Source organism: Phalangium opilio, unplaced genomic scaffold (assembly GCF_054372755.1).
Source record: "Phalangium opilio isolate 3A_F unplaced genomic scaffold, DU_Popi_V2 ptg000038l_1, whole genome shotgun sequence".
Classification (NCBI taxonomy): Eukaryota; Metazoa; Arthropoda; class Arachnida; order Opiliones; family Phalangiidae; genus Phalangium; species Phalangium opilio.
This window is the reverse complement of record NW_028324161.1, coordinates 271,230-292,574: the sequence shown is the minus strand read 5'-3', so window position 1 is coordinate 292,574 and position 21,345 is coordinate 271,230. Positions and strand designations below refer to the sequence as shown.

The window sequence follows — 21,345 nt, the reverse complement described above, 5'->3', positions numbered from 1 at the left end:
TTTTCGCGTCCCTCAATTACGCTGCTCGTTTTCGCGTCCCTTAATTACGCTGCTCGTTTTCACGTCCCATAATAACGCTGCTCGTTTTCACGTCCCATAATTACGCTGCCCGTTTTCACGTCCAATAATTACGCTGCCCCTTTTCACGTCCCATAAATACGCTGCCCGTTTACAAGTCCCATAAATACGCTGCACGTTTACACGTCCGATAATTACGCTGCTCGTTTTCACGTCCCATAATTACGCTGCTCGTTTTCACGTCCCATAATTACGCTGCTCGTTTTCACGTCCCATAATTACGCTGCTCGTTTTCACGTCCCATAATTACGCTGCTCGTTTTCACGCCCCATAATTACGTTACTCGTTTTCATGTTCCATTAGCTAGGCTAATAAGTATAATATAGAACAACTATGCGAACACAGTAATGTATGTATGAACTTGGGCCTACCTCTTTTTCTTGGTATTCTTGAAACTTCGAGTTATCTTCAGTTTGCTTTTGAAGGAGCTTTTGATAATTGGTATTAAGATCTATACTAGGAAGCTACGATTTGCTGTTTCCAGCTCTGTCGCTGGTATAGAATCATCCAAGGCCTTTTGCAAATTTAACACTTTGCTATGAGCCCTCTCCTAAAATAACCGCAGCCAATTAGCACGCTAAGGCACATTATACAAACATCCTAACCCTATAACGCTTAAGTATGTGTTTATCGTTAGGGCTTATACAATAGAGCTATCTCAGTTGTGACGTCAGTGCCTAGGTAAAACCGTCATGGGCTTAGCTTTTTCAGTGGGCGGCCATGTTTGGTACCGCTTTGGCTCTAAGGGGAAATAGCATGGGTGACGTCACAATAAGGCTTCTGAGATAGCTCTATTGGCATTGTCCACCACAAAATAATTGAGCTATTGTCTACTGTGATTCTCTTTCGTGTTCGAGTAGGCGATTGTTCCTGTTTACAGCAAATGAATGACCGAGTATACACCGCCGAGTGATGCCACTCTACGATGTATACACCGCCGAGTGATGCCCATCTGGGCCATCTACGAGATGCAGCGCCAAGTAACGTCCCTCTACCAGAGAGAATTTACAATAAGGAGTGGAAACTGAGGAATATAATGTAGCTCAAAAATCACGTGATCAACAAAACTCGTCAGGTCTATTTCCAGTATGAAATTTTGTGGCCCCTCCCTCCGGGGCGGGTCTAGAATGTTGCCGGAGGGTCTCTAGGGGATATGGACACTACCATTTTAGCGGAAGGGAAACGTCGGACTAAAAATATCTCCAGATGGCGCCAGTCGCACTCGAAGTTGCGAACAATTATTGGGTAATTGTACAACCAATAGTGTTTGAGCATGGACTAACTAACGCTAGGGATTGTTCACTAACCGGGTTTCCCATGTAATGCTATCGCCAACTACATGTTCCGAATTATTCCTTGATTTCCCTCTTCATTCCCCCAATTTATTGGACCAAAACGGATGTAGATATAGCGCCATCTCTAGGCAAAATAAATAGTTTTTGCCCAATTTAGGCAGGATTTCAGTTTTGACGTCATAGAACACGTGATATTTGGTCCAATTTTCTTATAACTTCCTGTTAGGGATAGTAGCTGCTGCTAGGGGGCGTTTGGAACATGCATGCTTTATCTTTTCGGGGGAACGAACTATCCCTAGCGTTAGTTAATCCATGGTTTGAAGGAAACTTGTTTTTACCAGGGCAATTTAAGCAACGCAGCCTTCTTGTTTGAGCTACATTGTATTTAGCACTGTCAAGGGCAAGAGCTTCCACTCCCTATTATGAATTCTCTCTGCCTCTACCCATATATGAAGGATGTGTGCTCACTGCAACTACCCTTTCGACTCATTCTTATGGAGTGCTTATAGTAACATATTTCAAATTAAATATACCTTGTATCGTAATAAATATTTCATTTTCTCCAGACTATTCAGTTCGAGGCTCAACAACTCTTTTATTTTCTGTTACGTACTATATACAATGCTTTAGCTTTACCCCATATTGACTACTGCTCATCTATTTGGACCCCTTCTGGAAAAAATGTAATGACATCGTTGCAGAAGGCCCAAAATCGGTTTACAAAATTATCACCACTATTAGAAAAACTACCAGCCGCCGACAGATTATCTAAACCAGGAGTTCATAATAACCCGAAGTACGAAACTGGTTAAAAAGCCCGTAACAACAAAGTTTCACCGTAAAGCTCAGCGGATTCATACACCGCTTAACTCCCAAAGAAATAGTTACCCCATTTTTTAGCGCCCACGCGCATTAACTTACACACTTCCGGTTTAGCATAGCACTATTTTTATCTTGTGATTGTAGGAGCGAAAATGGCTCACGTCTGCTTCAGTCGGAACGGTGTAAATTAAGCCTTGGCTAAGAAGTTGGCTTTTAGTCGGGGTTTCTAGTTTTCTACAAAACATTTAAACGATCCTCAATAATGTTTTGTTGTGATATGTGTGAGTGAGAATTCCGTGGTTAAATTGAAACGGTTTGGACAAATTTATTCGCAGTATCTTTAATATAAGAATTGCAACGTGTTTCTACGTCCACCATATCGCCATTTTTCTTTTCGACGGAAATCCCAGCCAACGGAAGTTTTGGAACGAAAACCAAGGAGCATAGATACCACTACGATATACTGTAAGGTTGTATGTCCATAAACAGGCTAATCCTTTCTATGCGCAACGACAGAATCTTGTTGTTCGCGATTTTTACCATTAGCTCTATGGCCAGTTTCATACTTCCCCCCCGAAGGGGGGTTATTATGAACTCCTGTCTAAACTAACCATCAACCCCATCCATCATAGACACCAGATAAATGACTTGTGCCTTCTTCATGACTTTTTTAATAACAAACTAGATCTGCACTTCGATACATTTTTCACGTCTTCAGTGTATACTAGTACGCGCGGTCATCCTCATAAATTGTCTAAACCACGTGCTACAACAACCGTCCGTCAAAACCATTTTACACGCAGCATTATAAACCTATGGAATGATCTCCCAGCAGATTTAGTATCCCTTAAAGATAAGTCTTGTTTTCGAAAGGCCCTTATATTACATTACACCCAAAATACCAACACAAATTACTATTAGTTCCTACCAACTATTAAAAGTTACTGTTATTTAGCCAATAATTGTTTCAAGGCTGTGTGTTTTATTTTATTTTATTTTTTTTTCTTCTTCGTTGTGTATTTTTACTTTATATACCATTTACTGTGATAACTATAACCAAATGTATACATTTCTTACTTTTATATGCAATACCTGTGATAATTATAACCATTTGTATTACAAGGCGGTCTTCAAAAGTCAACCTATGACTTTATGTACCAAACAACAAATAAATAAATGACAGCTTCATTTTCCTTTCTTAGATCACTTTCTGATGCAGCGGAAACTTCAAGTCTCCTCGATAAAAAATTTATTCTACAAACAAGCTGTGAATCTTTCAACGCAGCTTCAGCCAAGGCTTTTTTCATTTCATCTTCGTCTTTTTCAAGTGTTAATATAAGATTCAGTCAATTGTAATTTCGATAACAATATTAGGCGACCTTTAATTGCCTTCATAAAGAACCGAAAAAACTCGCAATTAGTCGAACTATAACGAAACAATTTTCACTTAAGTTAATAGAACCATACTGAAACAATTTTCAATTAATCGAGCTATATTGAAACAATATTCAATCAATCGAACAATTTTCAATTAATCAAACTATACTGAAACAATAGTCAAGCCACCGCCTCCTATATGTAATCCAAGCCCGTGCACGGTGAAATATTTAGGGGGGACTTTATGTTGTATATGAATGGCATTTTATCCCAATAGGTGGCGGGATTTATCCGAGATTCGAAATAATGGTTGTGTTCGCACAATACATTTTCTTCGACTATAGTTGGACAACCTTGACTAAAGTGATATGAGTATTTGATTATATTTCTCATATCATGATGATTAATTTGAAATAATCCAAGATTAAATTAAGTACATAGTAGGGGAAAATCTTGAAATTGAATACGAAAAATTGGAATTTGAGATGCAAATTAGATGAGGAAATAGGATTTTAATATTAAAATCATATGAATTATAGGAAAGAGTTAGGGAAATTATAGGATTATTGATTAGTAAATTATAGGATTATTGATTAGTAAATTATAGGATTATTGATTAGTAAATTATAGGATTATTGATTAGTAAATTATAGGATTATTGATTAGTAAATTATAGGATTATTGATTAGTAAATTATAGGATTATTGATTAGTAAATTATAGGATTATTGATTAGTAAATTATAGGATTATTGATTAGTAAATTATAGGATTATTGATTAGTAAATTATAGGAAAGTGATTAGGGAAATTATAGGATTATTGATTAGTAAATTATAGGATTATTGATTAGTAAATTATAGGATTATTGATTAGTAAATTATAGGATTATTGATTAGTAAATTATAGGAAAGTGATTAGGGAAATTATAGGATTATTGATTAGTAAATTATAGGATTATTGATTAGTAAATTATAGGATTATTGATTAGTAAATTATATCTAAATACAGGATAATCTAGGAAAACCAAGATAAACAAATGAACTAATTGCGTACAATTTCACCCTTGAATTTGAAAACTGTAGTTTAACAACGGTGGGTTAACTTTAAAGTGAATAAATTCCCTCATTAAGCGAAGAAAATTAAACAAAGTAAACTAAAATTTGAAATGGAAATCTTAATATAGGAACATGTTTAATTCTTTTAGCAGTTTTCATCTGAAATATCAAAGATCTCCAACCTAGCATAGACAGGAATTAACCAATTCAAAAAGAGGAAAATAACGGTCGTTTTCAAAATCTCTTACGTCACGCCGTGACGTAAAAGCTATAGTTAATCACGCCTCTAGCGGTAGAGACTGGCGAATTAAAAATCCACTTCTGGAAATTTTTTTGGGTCGGCGAACGGTCTTGGATTAGGAGATGGTGGTCAAGCAATCGAACTATACTGAAACAATAGCCAAGCAATTAGTGGTCGGCATTTGGATAGGATAATATCTGTTTGTTTTATCTTTATTCATAATTTGAAATTATCCACGTGAAGTCTATGATTAATGCAATGTAATCACGAATAATTATCTCATTATAATTCATGAATAACTGATTAACCAAAATTCTGTGGATTATCTTGTCCAAACGCCGACCACTACAAGCAACCGAACAATTTTCAATTAATCGAACTATTTTAGTAACGCTATTTACATACCTCAAAGGCCTCCAATCTCGTTTTCAAAGTATCGCGGACTTGCATTTCTCTCTCACATTCTTCAGTCCAAGTCCGCTTTTCACTGTGAAATTTCTCCCATTCAGACAGGATGTTTTTATAAAGTGATGGCACACTAGCAGTGTTGTGCGACTGGTGAGTTGGGCTTGCACTTACTTCACCTTCACTCATGTCTACATCAGATCTGTTGCTTATTTCCTGCAATGAATACATAGTTCACAATGTGTTCACCCTTGCGAAAAGAGTTTCATTCATGTAAAAACATAGTAACACATTTCATTCGTGTAAAAAACATAGTAACACATTTCATTCGTGTAAAAAACATAGTAACACATTTCATTCATGTAAAAACATAGTAACACATTTCATTCATGTAAAAACATAGTAACACATTTCATTCATGTAAAAACATAGTAACACATTTCATTCGTGTAAAAACATAGTAACACATTTCATTCATGTAAAAACATAGTAACACATTTCATTCATGTAAAAACATAGTAACACATTTCATTCATGTTAAAAACATAGTAACACATTTCATTCATGTAAAAACATAGTAACACATTTCATTCATGTTAAAAACATAGTAACACATTTCATTCATGTAAAAACATAGTAACACATTTCATTCATGTAAAAACATAGTAACACATTTCATTCATGTAAAAACATAGTAACACATTTCATTCATGTAAAAACATAGTAACACATTTCATTCATGTAAAAACATAGTAACACATTTCATTCATGTAAAAACATAGTAACACATTTCATTCGTGTAAAAACATAGTAACACATTTCATTCGTGTAAAAACATAGTAACACATTTCATTCGTGTAAAAACATAGTAACACATTTCATTCGTGTAAAAAACATAGTAATTAACACATTAATTAATTCTATAAACATACAAATACTAATTATTTATGTCGAAGTCATTTGATTATATTTGTTTCAGCACGTTTAAACAATTAGTAGACTAATATCACTTAATTAGTGAATATGGTTCGTCGGACGGTTATAAGGAAGTACGCAATTTTATACAGGGTGTTTCAAAAAGGGGGGTAGGACCAAAGTGCAGTGGAATTTGAGTCAAAAATGTTCTATGACGTTTTACCCTAAGGGCAAGATAACTGCTTTACGATGACCCCTTTAAATTAAGAAACTAATTTAAGTAAGAGGTCATCGGCAAAGTGTCATAGAACATTTTTGACTCAAAATCGACCATAGAACTCACTGTACTTCGGTCCTACCACCCTATTTAAAACACTTGTATATTCTAAAAGGAAAAACAGACTTCTTACCGATTCAGATCTAATTGGAGAAGATGGCAATTTATCACTAGCTTTGGAAACACTAATTTTATCAGATTTCACGTCTGCGTGAATTTCAGATGCCTCAGATAATCTGCTGTTGGTTGGACTAAACGGGCTATTACCCATTGTTCGTAACTGTAAAATTAAAATTGCTTTAATAGAATTAAACCACCTTTAAAGGGAATGCGAATTCACAATTTCATATCATATTTGACCACGAAAGTGGTATTATGTTACACTTTCAAGCCTCTACTTTCAAAATATCAAGTTTTTAATATAATTGAACCAAAGTTTCTATTTTTAAAATCCATTGGAAAATCACGAAAACTCAGTTTCGATATATCAATCATTTTGTCTTGTCTAGCTTGTTCGCCCGTTTGACGACATGACTATGACGTCAGGAAAAAAAGCGCGGGAATCCTATACGCGTCTCTCGAGCTTCTCTCCAGTCTAAACTCTGGGTCTGATAGCGGAGAGAGTGGCGCCATCTGTAAGGGGAAAAATATATCTGTGACGTCAGCCTACGGGAAACGTTTTAGCCTTTCTTAAAAAGTGGATTTCAAATAATTTCGTATGCAGCATTTTCAAATGCATATTGCCAAATAATAATTAGAAATCGGAGAATTAGAAGCTTGATATTTTTGAATTCACGGAAATTAATTCTATCTTTTGTTATAAAAATCACAATTTTTTCAAACGAAGCTTCTCATTCCCTTTAAATAGTTCAAATTCCGCCCTCTGCCTAACTTGACCATCGAGTAGCTTTTTTAGTACTTGCCTTGTCTTCGGCCTTATTCAGCTTATTCATTGAACTAATGGCTTGTTGCCGGATAATTTTCAATTCGCCACGTAAGGCCTCATTCTGACCTTGAAGCTGATCAACTTGACATTTTAAGATCCAAATTGGATCGTAACAACCCGCGATTTCCCTAACTTCAATTGCGGCAACCAGCTGCTCGAGGGTTGGACATTTTAATACGACATCTGCTTTGCCTAATTGGGTTGAAAGTCACCGACTTGAAAGACTTTAAAACAACGGAAAAATCGAAGTTAATTACCATCTTCCTCTTTCAAGGCCTCTAAAATTTCTTTCATGCCCATGAAAAGGCTTTTATTTTCTCTTTCGAAATTTATAAGTTGGATTCTCAGGTCTCCATTTTCTAGACGAACTTTCTCAATGGTTTCTAAAATACTGTCAAGTTCATCCCTCTAACAATATCGAATAGAAAGAATTAGTTTCATAATTGTTCCCTAGGAGGTGCAGAAAAGGTGACATATTGTGGGAGCCCTCCCTTATAAAATATTGGATGATTAAAAGGTAGACATTGCATGAATTCCAAGTGATTGTTGCCAAGTACATGTCGTTTTACGTGACACCACGTGTCAATGACTATCACGTGTATTTGAGAGGTATTTCATTTGTGAATATCGGCTCTCTCTCTAAAGTGTCACGTTATATTGCCTTTCCTACTTCGTGGGTGAATCTAGCATCACTAGCATATGCCCATGGATATGTGCATTCCTGATGGGGTGAATAACATCCAAGAATCACGTCAGGGCCAAATCTATACTGCTTGGTAATAGCTCAGTAGTAACGGAAAAACTACTATACACGTGTGTTGGGTTGTTTACAGCAAATGTCAGAGGAACACCCCACCCCTAACAACTTGGCTAACCTTCTATACACCAGATTTGCCTTGCCAAAGGCAGGAACCAATCAGAATTCGTCCATGAGGGCAGAGCTAAAACTAGTCTTTGCTAAGCTTAAAACTCCATCACTCAACCATGGGAGCGTCTAGTGGTATTTGTTTAAATTAAACCATAGCCGAGACTTGCCTACCCACTGGCCTAGACCATGCCTAGACAGTCAAAGAGTGAGATTCTTTGTCAAATCATTATTATTGTAAAGTTAACAGGGAAAAATCTGTTATCCTGGCCGCCTGAGGCATTAGGGTTTACATGATTTTTTTACATTAACAGTATCTGCAGAATTTCACAATTTTAATTAAACTTCAAACTTTCGAAGTAAAATATGGGCCTCATACTTATTGCTTATAAATATTGATTCTCACAAGGAGCAGTTCAAAGTGCACGTTTGCCATGTGATAAGTTCTAAGTTTTTTTAAACTAGTTTTTCCCACTTTTTTCCACTGTCCTGGGAAAAACCTAGTTTTGGACGGGAAAAACCCAACCCTGAATAATTTACCAAAATTGTTATTCCATCATCGCTTAAATAGTAGAAAATTTAAGCAATAATCTAATATTTACACCTTTGTATAGCCAATTTAAATAGCGCATTTAAAATAAACAGCGTAAACTCTCTTATGTCTCTGTTTATTCGCCCCTATTATTTGTGAGGATGAATCAAATCCCCCTACCGATTGAAATGGTTTCGTTTCTTTGGCAAATTTTCTAAATCTCAAGCGCGATTAGTCTGTTTTCGGTGACAGTGTCGAAACCTATAAAGTGTGCCCCTTTAACTAAACTTTAGGGAACTTTTTTGAAGCTTATAAAAAGCACATCCAGACATTAAAATTCTAAAGGTCAATCAGAGGGAAAAAGCTTAAAACGGAAGAGAACTTGAATTTTCAGCCGGGCAAAATATTTCTGAGAGGGCGGCATATCACTCAAGAAATAAATCAAATTAAATTTGTAAATTAAGACAAATCATAGTGCGGAGGGGGGGGGGTTTAAAGAAATGTGACGTGGTTTTTAGGGAAGGGGTCTGAGAAAAGCGTGACGAAGCGTGATCTGGGGGGACGGGGGGTCAGAAAATGCTTTTTTTCGCGTGACGTAGTATATGGACGGTCCCTAATTAGTTCTGCTACAGGCTCACAGATGGCGCTGTCATGTTTAGACAAACGTGCTTGATAAAAACAATGTGTTTCGCGGTAAGCCGATTTGAATTGTAACCCTATCTACCCTAGTTCTTCCCTCATTTCTCCCGTTGTGGATGTAAGGATTACTGTTGCCAGTCTGAAATGTGCGTAAAACAGGTCTCCTTTTTAGCCCTCCCAGATAGATTGCAAATAAACAGTTTAAGCTTTTCAAGGAGTCAATAAATTAACTTTGAAACGAAAATAGACTAAGTTTTTCTATACTAAAACACAATAATAGCAACAAAATGCATATAATGCTTGATAAATTTCGAAATAAGCATGCAATCTTACATCATAAGAAGCTTCAATTTCATTGTTATTATCCCACTCTTCTTGACTCTTAGATTTTTTAGTTTTGTTGGTATCTTCAGACACAGTTAAACTTCTATCAAATAAAGTAATATCAGAAAATATTTTAAAATTTTAAAACTAAATCTCCCATAAACAAATTACCTTTTGGCTGAATTGCGCTTCATTTTGTGAAGTTCGGTTCGAAGATCAACATTCTCTCCTTCGAGCGCATCAACCTTGACAAACGAGAAGCTTATGTTATTTGACACTAGATAAACTACACGGTGTTGTCCAAGTAGTTTTAAAGATGAGCGGCTAAATGTGCGCCTGTTTTGGTTATTATCAAGGTTTATCAACCGAGTAAATTTCCCCCTTTTCCAAAATATTACTAAATTGGGTATGTTTTAACCCCAAAATATTGCTACTTTTACAAATTATTGCTAATTAGTATGTTTATTGTAATCTTTTTCCACAATATTTCTACCCTGAAAAGAGGCGCACTTTTAGCCACTCGTGTTTAAAGGGAGGGTGAAGTAGAAAATCAAGTGATTTTTAATCAATTCTTCTACTAATTATAAGACCAGTCTGCACAGTGAAACATTCAGGAAATACTTACGAATGATTTTAAAATTCAAATTAGGCTCACATTTTATGGATAATTTTGTTAATAAAAAGGCAAGGCATTACGCGATTGGTCGGAGGTCCTTCTTTAAAATTATCCTTAAAATCTGAGCCTAATTTGAATTTTAAAATCATTCCGAAGTATTTCCTGAATGTTTGACTATGCAGACTGGTCTTATAATTAGATGAAGAATCGATAAAATATCACTTGATTTTCTACTTCACCCTCCCTTTAAGGGAGCGGAAATTGGAAAGAGTTTTCTGACTATTTAGACTCTAAAGATCCCTATCAGTTTCAATACAACAATTAATGCTTAGTTATTAATTATTCATGAAGCGCTAAAATGTTACGGGTGTAGAATAGGACCTTCATAACTAGGCTAGGCGTTTTGCACCCAAATTTGAGGAACTTTATCAAACCTAATCTAAGTTTTTCATCAGGTAAATTAGCAATTCAAATTTTGCAGAGAGTAAAATTACAATTCTGTTGGTAATTTATTTTTTTCACGCGTTGAATTGTGAGCACTTTATACCTAATTGAGGTGCTTTAAACAGCGCGTTCTAGAGGGAAATTGAGGGAAAACTATAAAAATAAGGAGTCTTCATAGTATTTGGCAGTTTAGTACACTTAGTTTTACCAGGGATAGATTTAATTTTAGAAGTAGGAATGGAGAACGGTTAGTATTTACTTCAGTCCAACTCATAGCCCAGTATAGAGCCCCTCCCTCCAACACGTAACGAAAAGTTTAAATTATCTTATTGGCTCACTTTAACTACGGTTTGATGACGTTTCTGACGAGTACGGCGAAAAATACGTAATTCTTTTTTACCTCTGTCGCTATAACCCGCCTCTTCTTTCATATCCCCCGTTCCCGTGGAAGGGGGTCCGGGACTTAGACGCCCACCCACATTACTCTGTTCTCCATTCCTACTTCTAAAATTAAATCTATCCCTATTTTTCCTCGGAAGGGTTTGTTAAGTCCGAGCGTTGTTAAATTACCATTGTACATGGTATGACGTAAATCGGTAATTTACGGCCTTATTTGGTAAGGTACCAGTTCATTGCAGCTTTTGATAAAATTTACCTTTTCCTGCAGTGTCTGAGCAACTGTTAGTATTTTCTGAGAACCGGACTTCCTAAAACTCTTCGAGTCATATTTTCTCGGACTGATATTTAACTTTTCCCTCAAGTGAACATTTTCTTCGACTACTTCACCCAACTTGAAATCCGAATCGTTAATTTGTTGAGTCAGTTCTTCAATCTGTCTGCAAAATTAGTAACAAAAGATTTAAGTCAATACAAGGTATGATAATACCATAACCATAACTAAGTATGCTACAAGGCGACACCACCATCATGACGTCATCACCCTGTCAAACAGTAGCATGTGCGCTAATTTCATTTTCCATTTTCAAAAACTATTTTCTATTTTGAAATAAAAAACCTAACAGATGGCGTTGCAAGTGCGCTCAAAAATATATCAATAAAATGAATAGGGCGAAATAAATCCCACATATGTGATTCGTCAATTGCGCATTTAAAGGGAATGAGAAGCTTCGTTTGAAAAACCTCTGATTTATATAGCAAAAGATGGAATTAATTTCTGCCAATTCAAAAATATCAAGCTTTTAATTCTCCGATTTCTAGTTATTTGGCAATATGCATTTGAAAATGCTTCATATGAAATAGGGTCTTTGCGCGTGACGTCAAGTTATTATCATGAGAGCCATTTCTGTAATACCAAAAAAAAAAAAAAAATTATTTTTGGTAATACGGTTTTTAGAATGGCTCATAATGATCGTACCTAATAACATTTAACGCAGATGGACTGGAATGGAAATACGGCGCGTGGTCTTTTAGGGAAGCGCCTCTATAGCGCCACGTCGCGACCAATATTGAAACTTTTTCGACTCAAACCATACTCTGCTACCACGATTTTCTCGTAAAGTCACACCCTCCTATCTCTTACCTCGGTTTTGGCGACCATATTGGAAGTAGTCAGTTTAAGCCACACAATTTAGACCCCAATATTGACGTCACGTTCCCGTAGCTCCTCCCCTCTCAGTACCAGTTGGGAACTCCTCCTTACATAGATTTTTTTCCTCTCAGACTATAATAGATGGCGGAACTATCAATGCTTCTAGCTATATTTTAGACTGGCATTAAGTTGTTAGATAGATTGATTCCCTCTCAACAAATAACATGATCTATGAGTCGAAAAGTTTCGGGACTCTCCCGCTAGGGGCGATAACAGACGATACCATTGGAAGAGCAGATCAGGGGTTTTAGCTTATCATTTCAGTTCATCTGTGTATAATGGCGGAGCCTCCGAAATGAACTAGGCCCATGCGTGTCAAATTTTATGTGGGGAAATATCCAGTTTGTTAAGGAAAATATTTTCACCATATATGTGTACGAGATGGCGCTTATATTACCGTTGTGACAGGGGTCTTCCTCAAATTATCGTTGATATTTTAGGGGTCAGTCATAAAATTTTTATGATAGAGAAAAGTTTCATCCTAAAATTAATGTAAATGTTTTTATGACTATTCACTTTTTATTGAATCTTTCGGTTAGATTGTACTGATGACAACAAAATAAATTATTTCAGAAGAAAATAGGGGAAGTGGGTAGCTTGGGCAACTTCGCGAGGCGTCCCGTTTACGGATTTTTCGCGCCATTTCCCTCCCCGTGGGGGTGAAGAGAGATAGGATTTTTACGCGCATTAACACACGAGTGACGTTATTCTGTGGACAGTACGGTCCTACGCCTTCCAACTGACTAGAGGCGTGTGCTAGAGGCAGTGAGGCACTCAGGCAGAGTGGCAGAGGCTGGAATCGAGTGGTAAGTGCTAAATTCATAACTTATTTTAAAATATGTCTTTATTTTTAAATACAATTGTATTTCTAAGTTCCAGGGAAAAAATTAACCTGTCCGAAGTTTTGACCTGTGATAGGGAAGAGTTCAAAGTAATAAAGTTGTATCCAAGTTGTTGTTGTTAGATTTCAACACAGCCTGAGTTTTCTTATCGGTAGTTTCCTTGTACGTTAAATCACACTGAGTACTCTTTACGACATTCATTTTATTAAATAACCGAATTTTCGTCCTTAATTAAACCAATATCCGCATTAACCTGTTTTTTTTTTCCACCTACAACACTAGTGCTTAGCCGTTAGGCCTTGAGCACCAGGAAGAATTGAGCGGGAGACCCTACGCGGCCCAGCACTGACGGGGGCCGCTAGGTCATATGTGTATAAGCAGGGAAGGAAATGAGGTTTACTTGGGAGGTGACGGAAGGTGGAATTGGGGTAAGTCACCTCCGGCGGACACGGGACAGTCAGCACCTATAGGGTAGGATCGCCGACATGTGTCGTATTCCCTCAAACTTTGCCGCCCAGCATTAACCTGTTTCCTGACGTAACCCTAACTCAAACTGAAGCACAGCAGAAATATAAGCAGACTACACAAGTTAGTTCCACAGTTCGCTACATGGTGGCGTTCGCAATGAAATCTGGTACTATTTTATGCTTCGCGCCGATTGGCCAGATTCAAATTTTAAGGGTGGTAGGGGAATCGACCATTGTAAGTGAGAATCACTGGACGACTTGTATGGCTCAAGGCTACGGCTACCCACTTCCCCTATTTTCTTCTGATTATTTCAATTAAAATAATTCAGTAAGAGTAATAAAATCGTATACTTACAATCCGCGACCTTGGCCCAAATACTTAAGCAGTCGACAGGGTCACGGGGTTGAATTTTACGGTAATATAAGCGCCCCCAAGCGTAAAACCACGGCGAACTAAATTGTTTAAAAAAATATTCTCGCTTCGCGACACGCATGGGCCTAGTTCATCCCGGAGGCTCCGATAATGGTCTTAAATTGTACCTAGATTCCTTTTGAATAAGACCCCCTTTCCCTGATAGGTCCTTCTGAAAAGGTTTCAAGGCTCGGGGAACCCGGGAACTTACTTTGAAGGTCCCGTCACGCGCATATTAAGTTGATAAATGCGAGGTTATTGGTGTGATATGCGCTTGCGATTTTTGGTAGGGTCGGCATTGACTTGAGGAAAACTGCCATTGGATCCCAGGATTAATTTAGGTTTTATTTTTTTCAGAAAGGTCTATACAACTAAAAAACTAATTGTTTCAATTCCATAACGGTTATTTGCGGTGTTTCTAATGCATTATGGGTAGGAGGTGTTCTCAGTTATTAACTGGTTAAATAAGTGACGTAAAAATTAACCATCAACGGGACTTAACAAGGAGAAGTTGAGCAGGTGAAATTACTAACCAATAGGACGCTAGAAGCCGTACGTGATGTACTGTACCCCATAGATGTCGCGGAAATCGCTTACACCCAATTCATCCCATTTTACTAACTACCTCGAATCAGCCAATTCCCGATATGTATTTTCCCGTCTATTCCGATAGCATCATTAAATATTACCAGGGATAAATTTAATTTTAGAAGTAGGAATGGAGAACGGTTAGTATTTACTTCAGTCCGACTCATAGGCCCCCAGTATAGAGCCCCTCCCTCCAACACGTAACAAAAAGTTTAAATTATCTTATTGGCTCACTTAAAATACGTTTTGATGACGTTGCTGACGGGGACAGCGAAAAATACATAATTTCTTTTTACCTCTGTCGCTATGACCCGCCTCTTCTTTCATACCCCCCCCCTCCGTCCCGTGGAAGGGTGTCCGGGACTTTGACGCGCGCCCACCCAGATTACTCTGTTCTCCATTCCTACTTCTAAAATTAAATCTATCCCTGATATGACATAAATTGAGTTTACCTTCCATTCTTGAACTCTGCGACTGACAGTCTCCATAATTTCATCATCAACTTCTCCTTTTTGAGAAAGTTGACTTTTCAAGTCTTCAATCTAAGATTTGAAATGACTTAACACTGATTCATATGAAATTAATTAATAAATAGAATAATGACCTCACTGGCAAGAAGCATTTTCTGTTCCATTATGAGTTTTAACTGAGATTCGCTTTCATCATAAGTTTCCTAAAATGTAAATGGAACATAAATGGAACGAAAATGGGCGTTACTAATCTAGCGTATGACGATTTAATAAGCGGGACTAACTTTCAGTTTTATGTACTCGTCGGTCGTTTTCTCCATTTGATCGACCGCTTCAATTAGTTTCTCATGTAGTTGACTTTTTTGTGATCGAAGTTCAGAGTTTTCACTTTCCAGAGTCTGTAAGATGTTTGAAATTCAATCATGAGTTTGCTACTGGTTACTGAGAGCTTTTCATGAAGTGACGTAGGTGAAACGTCATAGATTCTCGTAAAGCGACGCCTGGTGAGGCTCTGTCAAAGGCTTGGTAATGTAAAACCGAATGCAGTCAATTCTCGGTTGTCGTTCTCGAACTAGCTCGAGCTGTAAGTCTCTAGCATTACCAAGTATAGTTAGTGTCAGACTTATGGAACATATCTTATAAATTTATGATGAAACATATAGGCCCATATAATCTACTAGGACGTGCCGCGCGCCATTTGGTGGAAAAGACGTTAATCTTAAGCCTGGCTCTTGTTAATAGAATTTATCGCGTGCGATGTCAAAACATTGTCGCCTTCAGATGAAAAATATCTGTTGCAAGCAACAGGCGGTTGCTACAAGAGCGTGAAAAGTGGAACGTCATAACAGTGTCGCCTTATGGGGGAAAAGGTCTGAAGCTTTTCCCCCTCACTGTACCACGAGCAGCCTGGGGAATAAGGCGGTGGCACAGGGCAAATGACCAGTTTAAAAATTAAATCGGGGGGGGGGGGGTCAGTGGTCCACAGGACCACTAAGAAAATTCAAGGGTTTCCAGAGTCCAGACATTAGCTAATAAATATTAATTATCCACTTCTTCAATTTAGCAGACGACGCGCCCTGGTCAGTGGTCATGGACCAGTTTATTTATTCCAGGCCAGAGGGGTCGCTGGCCCAATGTCCAGTTTAAAAAAAAATCCTTATTTCCCACCCTGACCACGAGGGACATCAAACCAGTGTCGCCTTCTTGTGGGAAAATAAAGGTTTGTAATTCGCGTCCTTCGATTGCTATGAAAGCGTGCCACGTGCGACGTCATAACGGTGTCGCCTTCTGGCGGAAAATATATGCAACTCGCTACTGGCGTTTGTTTAATAGAGCACACCGCGAAAATACCTGCGGTTCACGAATGGCAGTTAAATTAAAAGCTTTATATGTTCCACGTCAAAACAGAGTCGCCCTCTGTTGGAATCGATCTTTAGCTAGCTAATGGTCGTTGCTACTAGGAAGTACCACACGCCACGTCAAAACTTCCCCGCCATCTGGTGGAAACGAGCTGTACTTCACGATTAGCAATGGTTAATATTATAACAGTGTCGTTCTTTTCATGATGTCGCCAAAACGCCACTGAAACCGTACATTTTAAAATATATATTTTTCAAAACAAGCGACTAGCAAGCATCAAAGACTTTCTTTTTGTACTCCATTTGGTAAAAAAAATGTTGACATCGGAAATGAATGATATCAAGTGGCCTTACATGATGATTGATACGAATAAAGGCAGAAGTAAGATAAGGGGACTAGAAGTAAAGAGCTCTAGCATTGGTAATAGATCCTGGCACTAGTGAACAAATTTGAGGATTTTATGCCGCTTCCCACGCGCTAAAACTAGAGAGAGAAAAATTGGTCGAGTTCCAAAAACATTTCCTACCCCCTTCCCCTCAACCTAAAGCGGCGGAACACGAACGCGGGTGCTTGAATCTAGTTCGGCCGTCTTCCGCCGCGAGCGTCTCACGTTTTGGAGGGAAAATTCAGAAACCGCTACCAGAGGGCCAACCGTTGGTGTCTTATCAAGAATATTCACTTTCGCCAAGTGAAGAATTTGGTTACCTCGATACTCCCTGTCCACTTATCCTACTTCTGATAAAGGGGAACTCCAAAACAAAACAGTAGTGTCGCTAGGGTTTGAAATTTGGGGGGGCTAAATCTAGGCAAACTAGTTATTATAAGAACTTAATAAAAAAATGGATAATGCGAGGGGTTCGTCATTCGAAAAAAAAACGTTCGGGATTATACGTATTTTTTTTAAATGGATTTGTCGATTTTTTATAAAAAATCCAAAATCCAGTAGAATTTTCAAAAAAACCGTTGTGTTTTTGAATTTTTTCATGGAATTTCGTATTTTTTTCGGGGATTTTGTATTTTTTCGGGATTTCGTAATTTGTTTTAGGAATATCGTTATTTGTTTTGGGATTTCGTATTTTTTTAGGATTTTGTATTTTTAACTGTAATTTGTATCGTCTTCCTGGATTTGTGAATTTGAAAATTTTGGATATTTTGGTGGATTTCTAAAAAAATACGAACACACTCCCGGATTTAACATGTTATTTTGGATTTTTAAAAAAGTTTCGGTATTTTTTGATTTTTTTTGGATTTTCGGTGGATTCTTGGATTTTATACATAATTTTATGTATTTTGAAACTTTTGAAAGATCTTCAGATTTTTCAAAAAATACAAAAGCCTTTTTGTATTTTCACTGAAATTTTGGATTTGTTTTTGGATTTTTCCCCGAGCGTACGGGATTTTTTGGCAATGACGGACCCCTCGGGATAATGGGTTCATTGGAAAATATGTAGACTTTTAAATTTGTGTCAACGTGAAATTATTCGTATTTTAAAGATGTACAACCTTTTATTGATAAAGACTACGGAACAGATTATGAGGGATTTTCACTCGTCTTAAGTTTATTTTTAGTTTTGGTTAGCTTTTAGTCCACACTATTGGGACTCCCTTCGAAAGAACATGAAACATTTTACTTGTCTCCATCTGTTTTTTTCTTCAAAATTTTACTGTTTCATATTGAAAATTTTTTATATATTGCTACAGAATTTTAGGTTGCTAACAGCAATTTTTTGGTAGGGTTTACGGATTATTTTTTGGGGGGGGGGGCTAAGTTTGGAATTTGGGGGGGGGGGCTATGGCCCTCCCAAAAAAGGCCTAGCGACGCCACTGAAACAAAATTCAAAACAAAAAAATTATAGACAGATACCAACAGTATACCTTTATATCATTTAGAAGTTGATGAATCTCGGCGTTTTTAACTTTTATCTTTGCCAAGAGCTCTTTCTCTTTCATTTTGCAGCTTTCTTCTTTCGATACTTCAACATTCTTTATCGTCTCTTTGCTTTCTTCCAGTTGTTCTTGCAACTTCTCAATCTCGTCACGCAAGACACTCCGCTCCTCTTCGTGCTTCTCAACCATTTCAAGAGCCTAAGTACGATTAGAAAAAAAAAATTAACAATCCAAGCTTTCTCTGAAGTCTGAAATCAACCGAGTAGATTTTACAGGGTTGCCACGGAATTTTCAGAACCAAATTCCCTGACTTTTCCAGGTTTTCCTTGACCTTTTTAGGCCGAAAGTGTGAATGTTTACAGCACGTTTTAAGTGCTTATAATTAAATAAACTCTCTACATTAAGTTTTCCCATGTATTTTTCGCACCAAAATGAATAAGAAACATTTTAACTATCAATAACAGTCCAAGAGATTTTTTAGAGAGCATTTACTTTATAGAAACAATTCTAGACAGCATTTTTAAGGATTGTTCTAGAGTTCACTCTGTGTTAAGAGAGGATAAGGAGAAACTTTCATTACTCTTTCAATAAAGACTTATCCCCAGAAATTTTACCCACTAAAATCAAATTCCCTGACTTTTCCCTGACCTTTTCGGTCCATTTTAAAATTCCCTGACTTTTCCAGGTTTTCCCTGACCCGTGGCAGCCCTTTTGTAACTCGTGAACTGTCCACACTTTCTCAAACTCTCGTTTGGTCCTCCTGATTTCAGTCTTTTTCGATTCAATTTCTTTAGTCAAAGTCAAGTTTTCCTGTTCAAGTTCCTCGTTTCGAAGATTATGTTTCAGAAGCGACGTATCACTGCCTTTTCTCGAACCCTAAACATCACATAATTAAATAAGTTTAATTCATGATGAACATGAGTCATAATTTCTAGACTGAAAATAAATTTAAAAGTTCAGATAACATAACATTATTATACCTCAAAGAACGGCCTTTTTCTAAATATCAAAGGAAGAATATCATCAAAAATTCGCAATGTACGAGGTTACCTGTTATCACCCACTTCTTAAATGTTAGTAGTTTTTGACAAGCGCCATCTAGTGAGCGAATTCTGTACTTGGATTTTATTCCGTATTTTAAAAATGGCCGCGGACAACAACAATCTTTATGACACAGAGTTAACCCTTAGTCAGGCCCCGAATGAAGTTTGCAAACCCGCGATCTCCACTCCCTTCAATCCCTATCACTACTTTTACAGCCAAGAACGGAACATGTTCTACCCCAACTTGCCACTTTTATTTTTCAAAACTTACTAATTATCAATGAGAATTAAAAAATATGTTCAAATCACCGGATTCACCGCGACAAAGGATTTCAGACGATGGTTTTGAACTTCCTGCTTTTGAACGCTAGATGGCTTTAAGCACCGACGTTTAAAGAGACAAAAATACCGAATTTTACGCTTTACTTCGACGCTAGATGGCGGTATCAAAAACTACTAAGACGCAATGGCAGCCCCCTTGGAATTTGCCTGGTAAGCGACGTTATCTCTTATTACAAAATAATTAGCATTTAAATAGGCTTAAAAATAATCAAGAATTACTGCACCATCCGCCATTGGTTTAGTGGCGTCTGCTAAATCGAACCCCCTTACCTCTCTCAGCTGGTAAGAATTCAACAAATCCCGTTACCCCCATTGGATTATTGGCGACTGCTAAACCGAACCACTTACTCCTACAGGATTGGCTGAATTCTAACCTAACCGTGAGGTAGGGTTAAGAGGTTCTGGCTAGCAGACGCCACTAAACCAATAGCGGATGGCGCAGTAGTCCTTGATTGTTTTCAAGACTATTTAAATGCTAAATATTTTGTATCAAAGAGATCATTTATTTTTTATAAAATTATTCCTTTTATACTAAGAAAAAGGCCATTCTTTTAAGGTATATACCAAGAAGCGATATCTAGTTTACTAGGGAGAAGGTATAAGATGCATAAGAATTCGCGCGCCATAGTCCCAGTCACTCCTTTTTAAAATACCCGGGGGGGGGGGCGTAAAAGGAGACCAAGCTATTTCGCTACACTCTCCTCAGTCGGAAAATAATACGTAATTTTCGTCATTCACGTCGTGCTGACGTGAATTTTCAAGAACCAATGAGATGCTGGTTGTAATTTAGAGGCGGCGGGGATTAACTCCAGACCTACTATACGTTTGGACCGGAGATAAAGAGCTGGAAATGTGGCGAATTTATACCTTCTCTCTAGTAAACTAGATATCGCTTCTTGGTATAATAATAGGTTACTTTTCCTTTAATCAATTAAAATGAACTTAATTGTTTTTCTACTTCATTATTCCTTTGTTTAAAATTAATTTTACATTGGGATTAATATTAAAGTAATTGATTAGGCCTATAGGGTCACAACTGGTTTTAAACTCTTAATGAAGAAGCAAAGGGTCACTGCCATTTGTGACATAAATCCTTTGCCTTTCTTTTGTGACAAGTGTAAATATTCCGAACCATAGTAATCCAAGCTTTTGGAGGATAATCAATCCTAAACCATTGAATAGTACAAATAGCAGGGTTCATACAACTTTCGAAAAAAAATTTCCCTGAGATTTCCAGGTTTTTCCCCATATACTTCCCTATATGGAGTATCCTATGATGCAAATGTTAACGGAGGAGGATGGGGTAAATAGGACTATTACATAATCAAAGGACATCCCCGTATCTCTAGTAGAACCAGAGTTATGAGCCTCCAAAGTTTAGTGTAATGTTAATCCTATGGAGGGGATGTTCACGTACATTTTGCTCAATTACTCGGCCCCTGTTTGACGCAAAGTTCCCTAATTTCCCTGAATTTTACAAAAAATTCGAAATTCC

General features: G+C 37.3%; 2 protein-coding genes across 4 annotated transcripts in view; both read right to left on the bottom strand.

Annotated features, from left to right (window-relative positions):
* LOC149681523 (centrosomal protein of 290 kDa-like) overlaps nucleotides 1-21,345 on the bottom strand; it is a 249,160-nt gene that overhangs the window by 151,174 nt on the left and 76,641 nt on the right. Inside the window, exons 7-11 of the mRNA XM_089834228.1 lie at nucleotides 19,201-19,341; nucleotides 18,454-18,663; nucleotides 15,504-15,617; nucleotides 15,354-15,422; nucleotides 15,202-15,291 (exon numbers count right to left, since the gene is read on the bottom strand). Coding sequence (XP_089690354.1) covers nucleotides 15,202-15,291; nucleotides 15,354-15,422; nucleotides 15,504-15,617; nucleotides 18,454-18,663; nucleotides 19,201-19,341 — 624 coding nt within the window. The remainder of the gene's footprint in view (nucleotides 1-15,201; nucleotides 15,292-15,353; nucleotides 15,423-15,503; nucleotides 15,618-18,453; nucleotides 18,664-19,200; nucleotides 19,342-21,345) is intronic.
* On the bottom strand, nucleotides 3,172-6,987 carry LOC149681528 (uncharacterized). 3 transcript variants are annotated; one of them, XM_089834234.1, is made up of 3 exons: nucleotides 6,599-6,987; nucleotides 5,274-5,489; nucleotides 3,172-3,621 (listed from the first exon to the last, which is right to left on the bottom strand). In XM_089834234.1, exons 1-3 carry the CDS (start codon nucleotides 6,734-6,736, stop codon nucleotides 3,613-3,615), a joined length of 363 nt encoding a protein of 120 aa, XP_089690360.1. In that variant the 5' UTR covers nucleotides 6,737-6,987; the 3' UTR covers nucleotides 3,172-3,612. The 3 variants fall into 3 exon arrangements, with proteins under 3 accessions (XP_089690360.1, XP_089690358.1, XP_089690359.1); XM_089834232.1 differs by having other exon boundaries at nucleotides 3,172-3,584; XM_089834233.1 differs by lacking the exon at nucleotides 3,172-3,621 and adding an exon at nucleotides 4,660-5,213.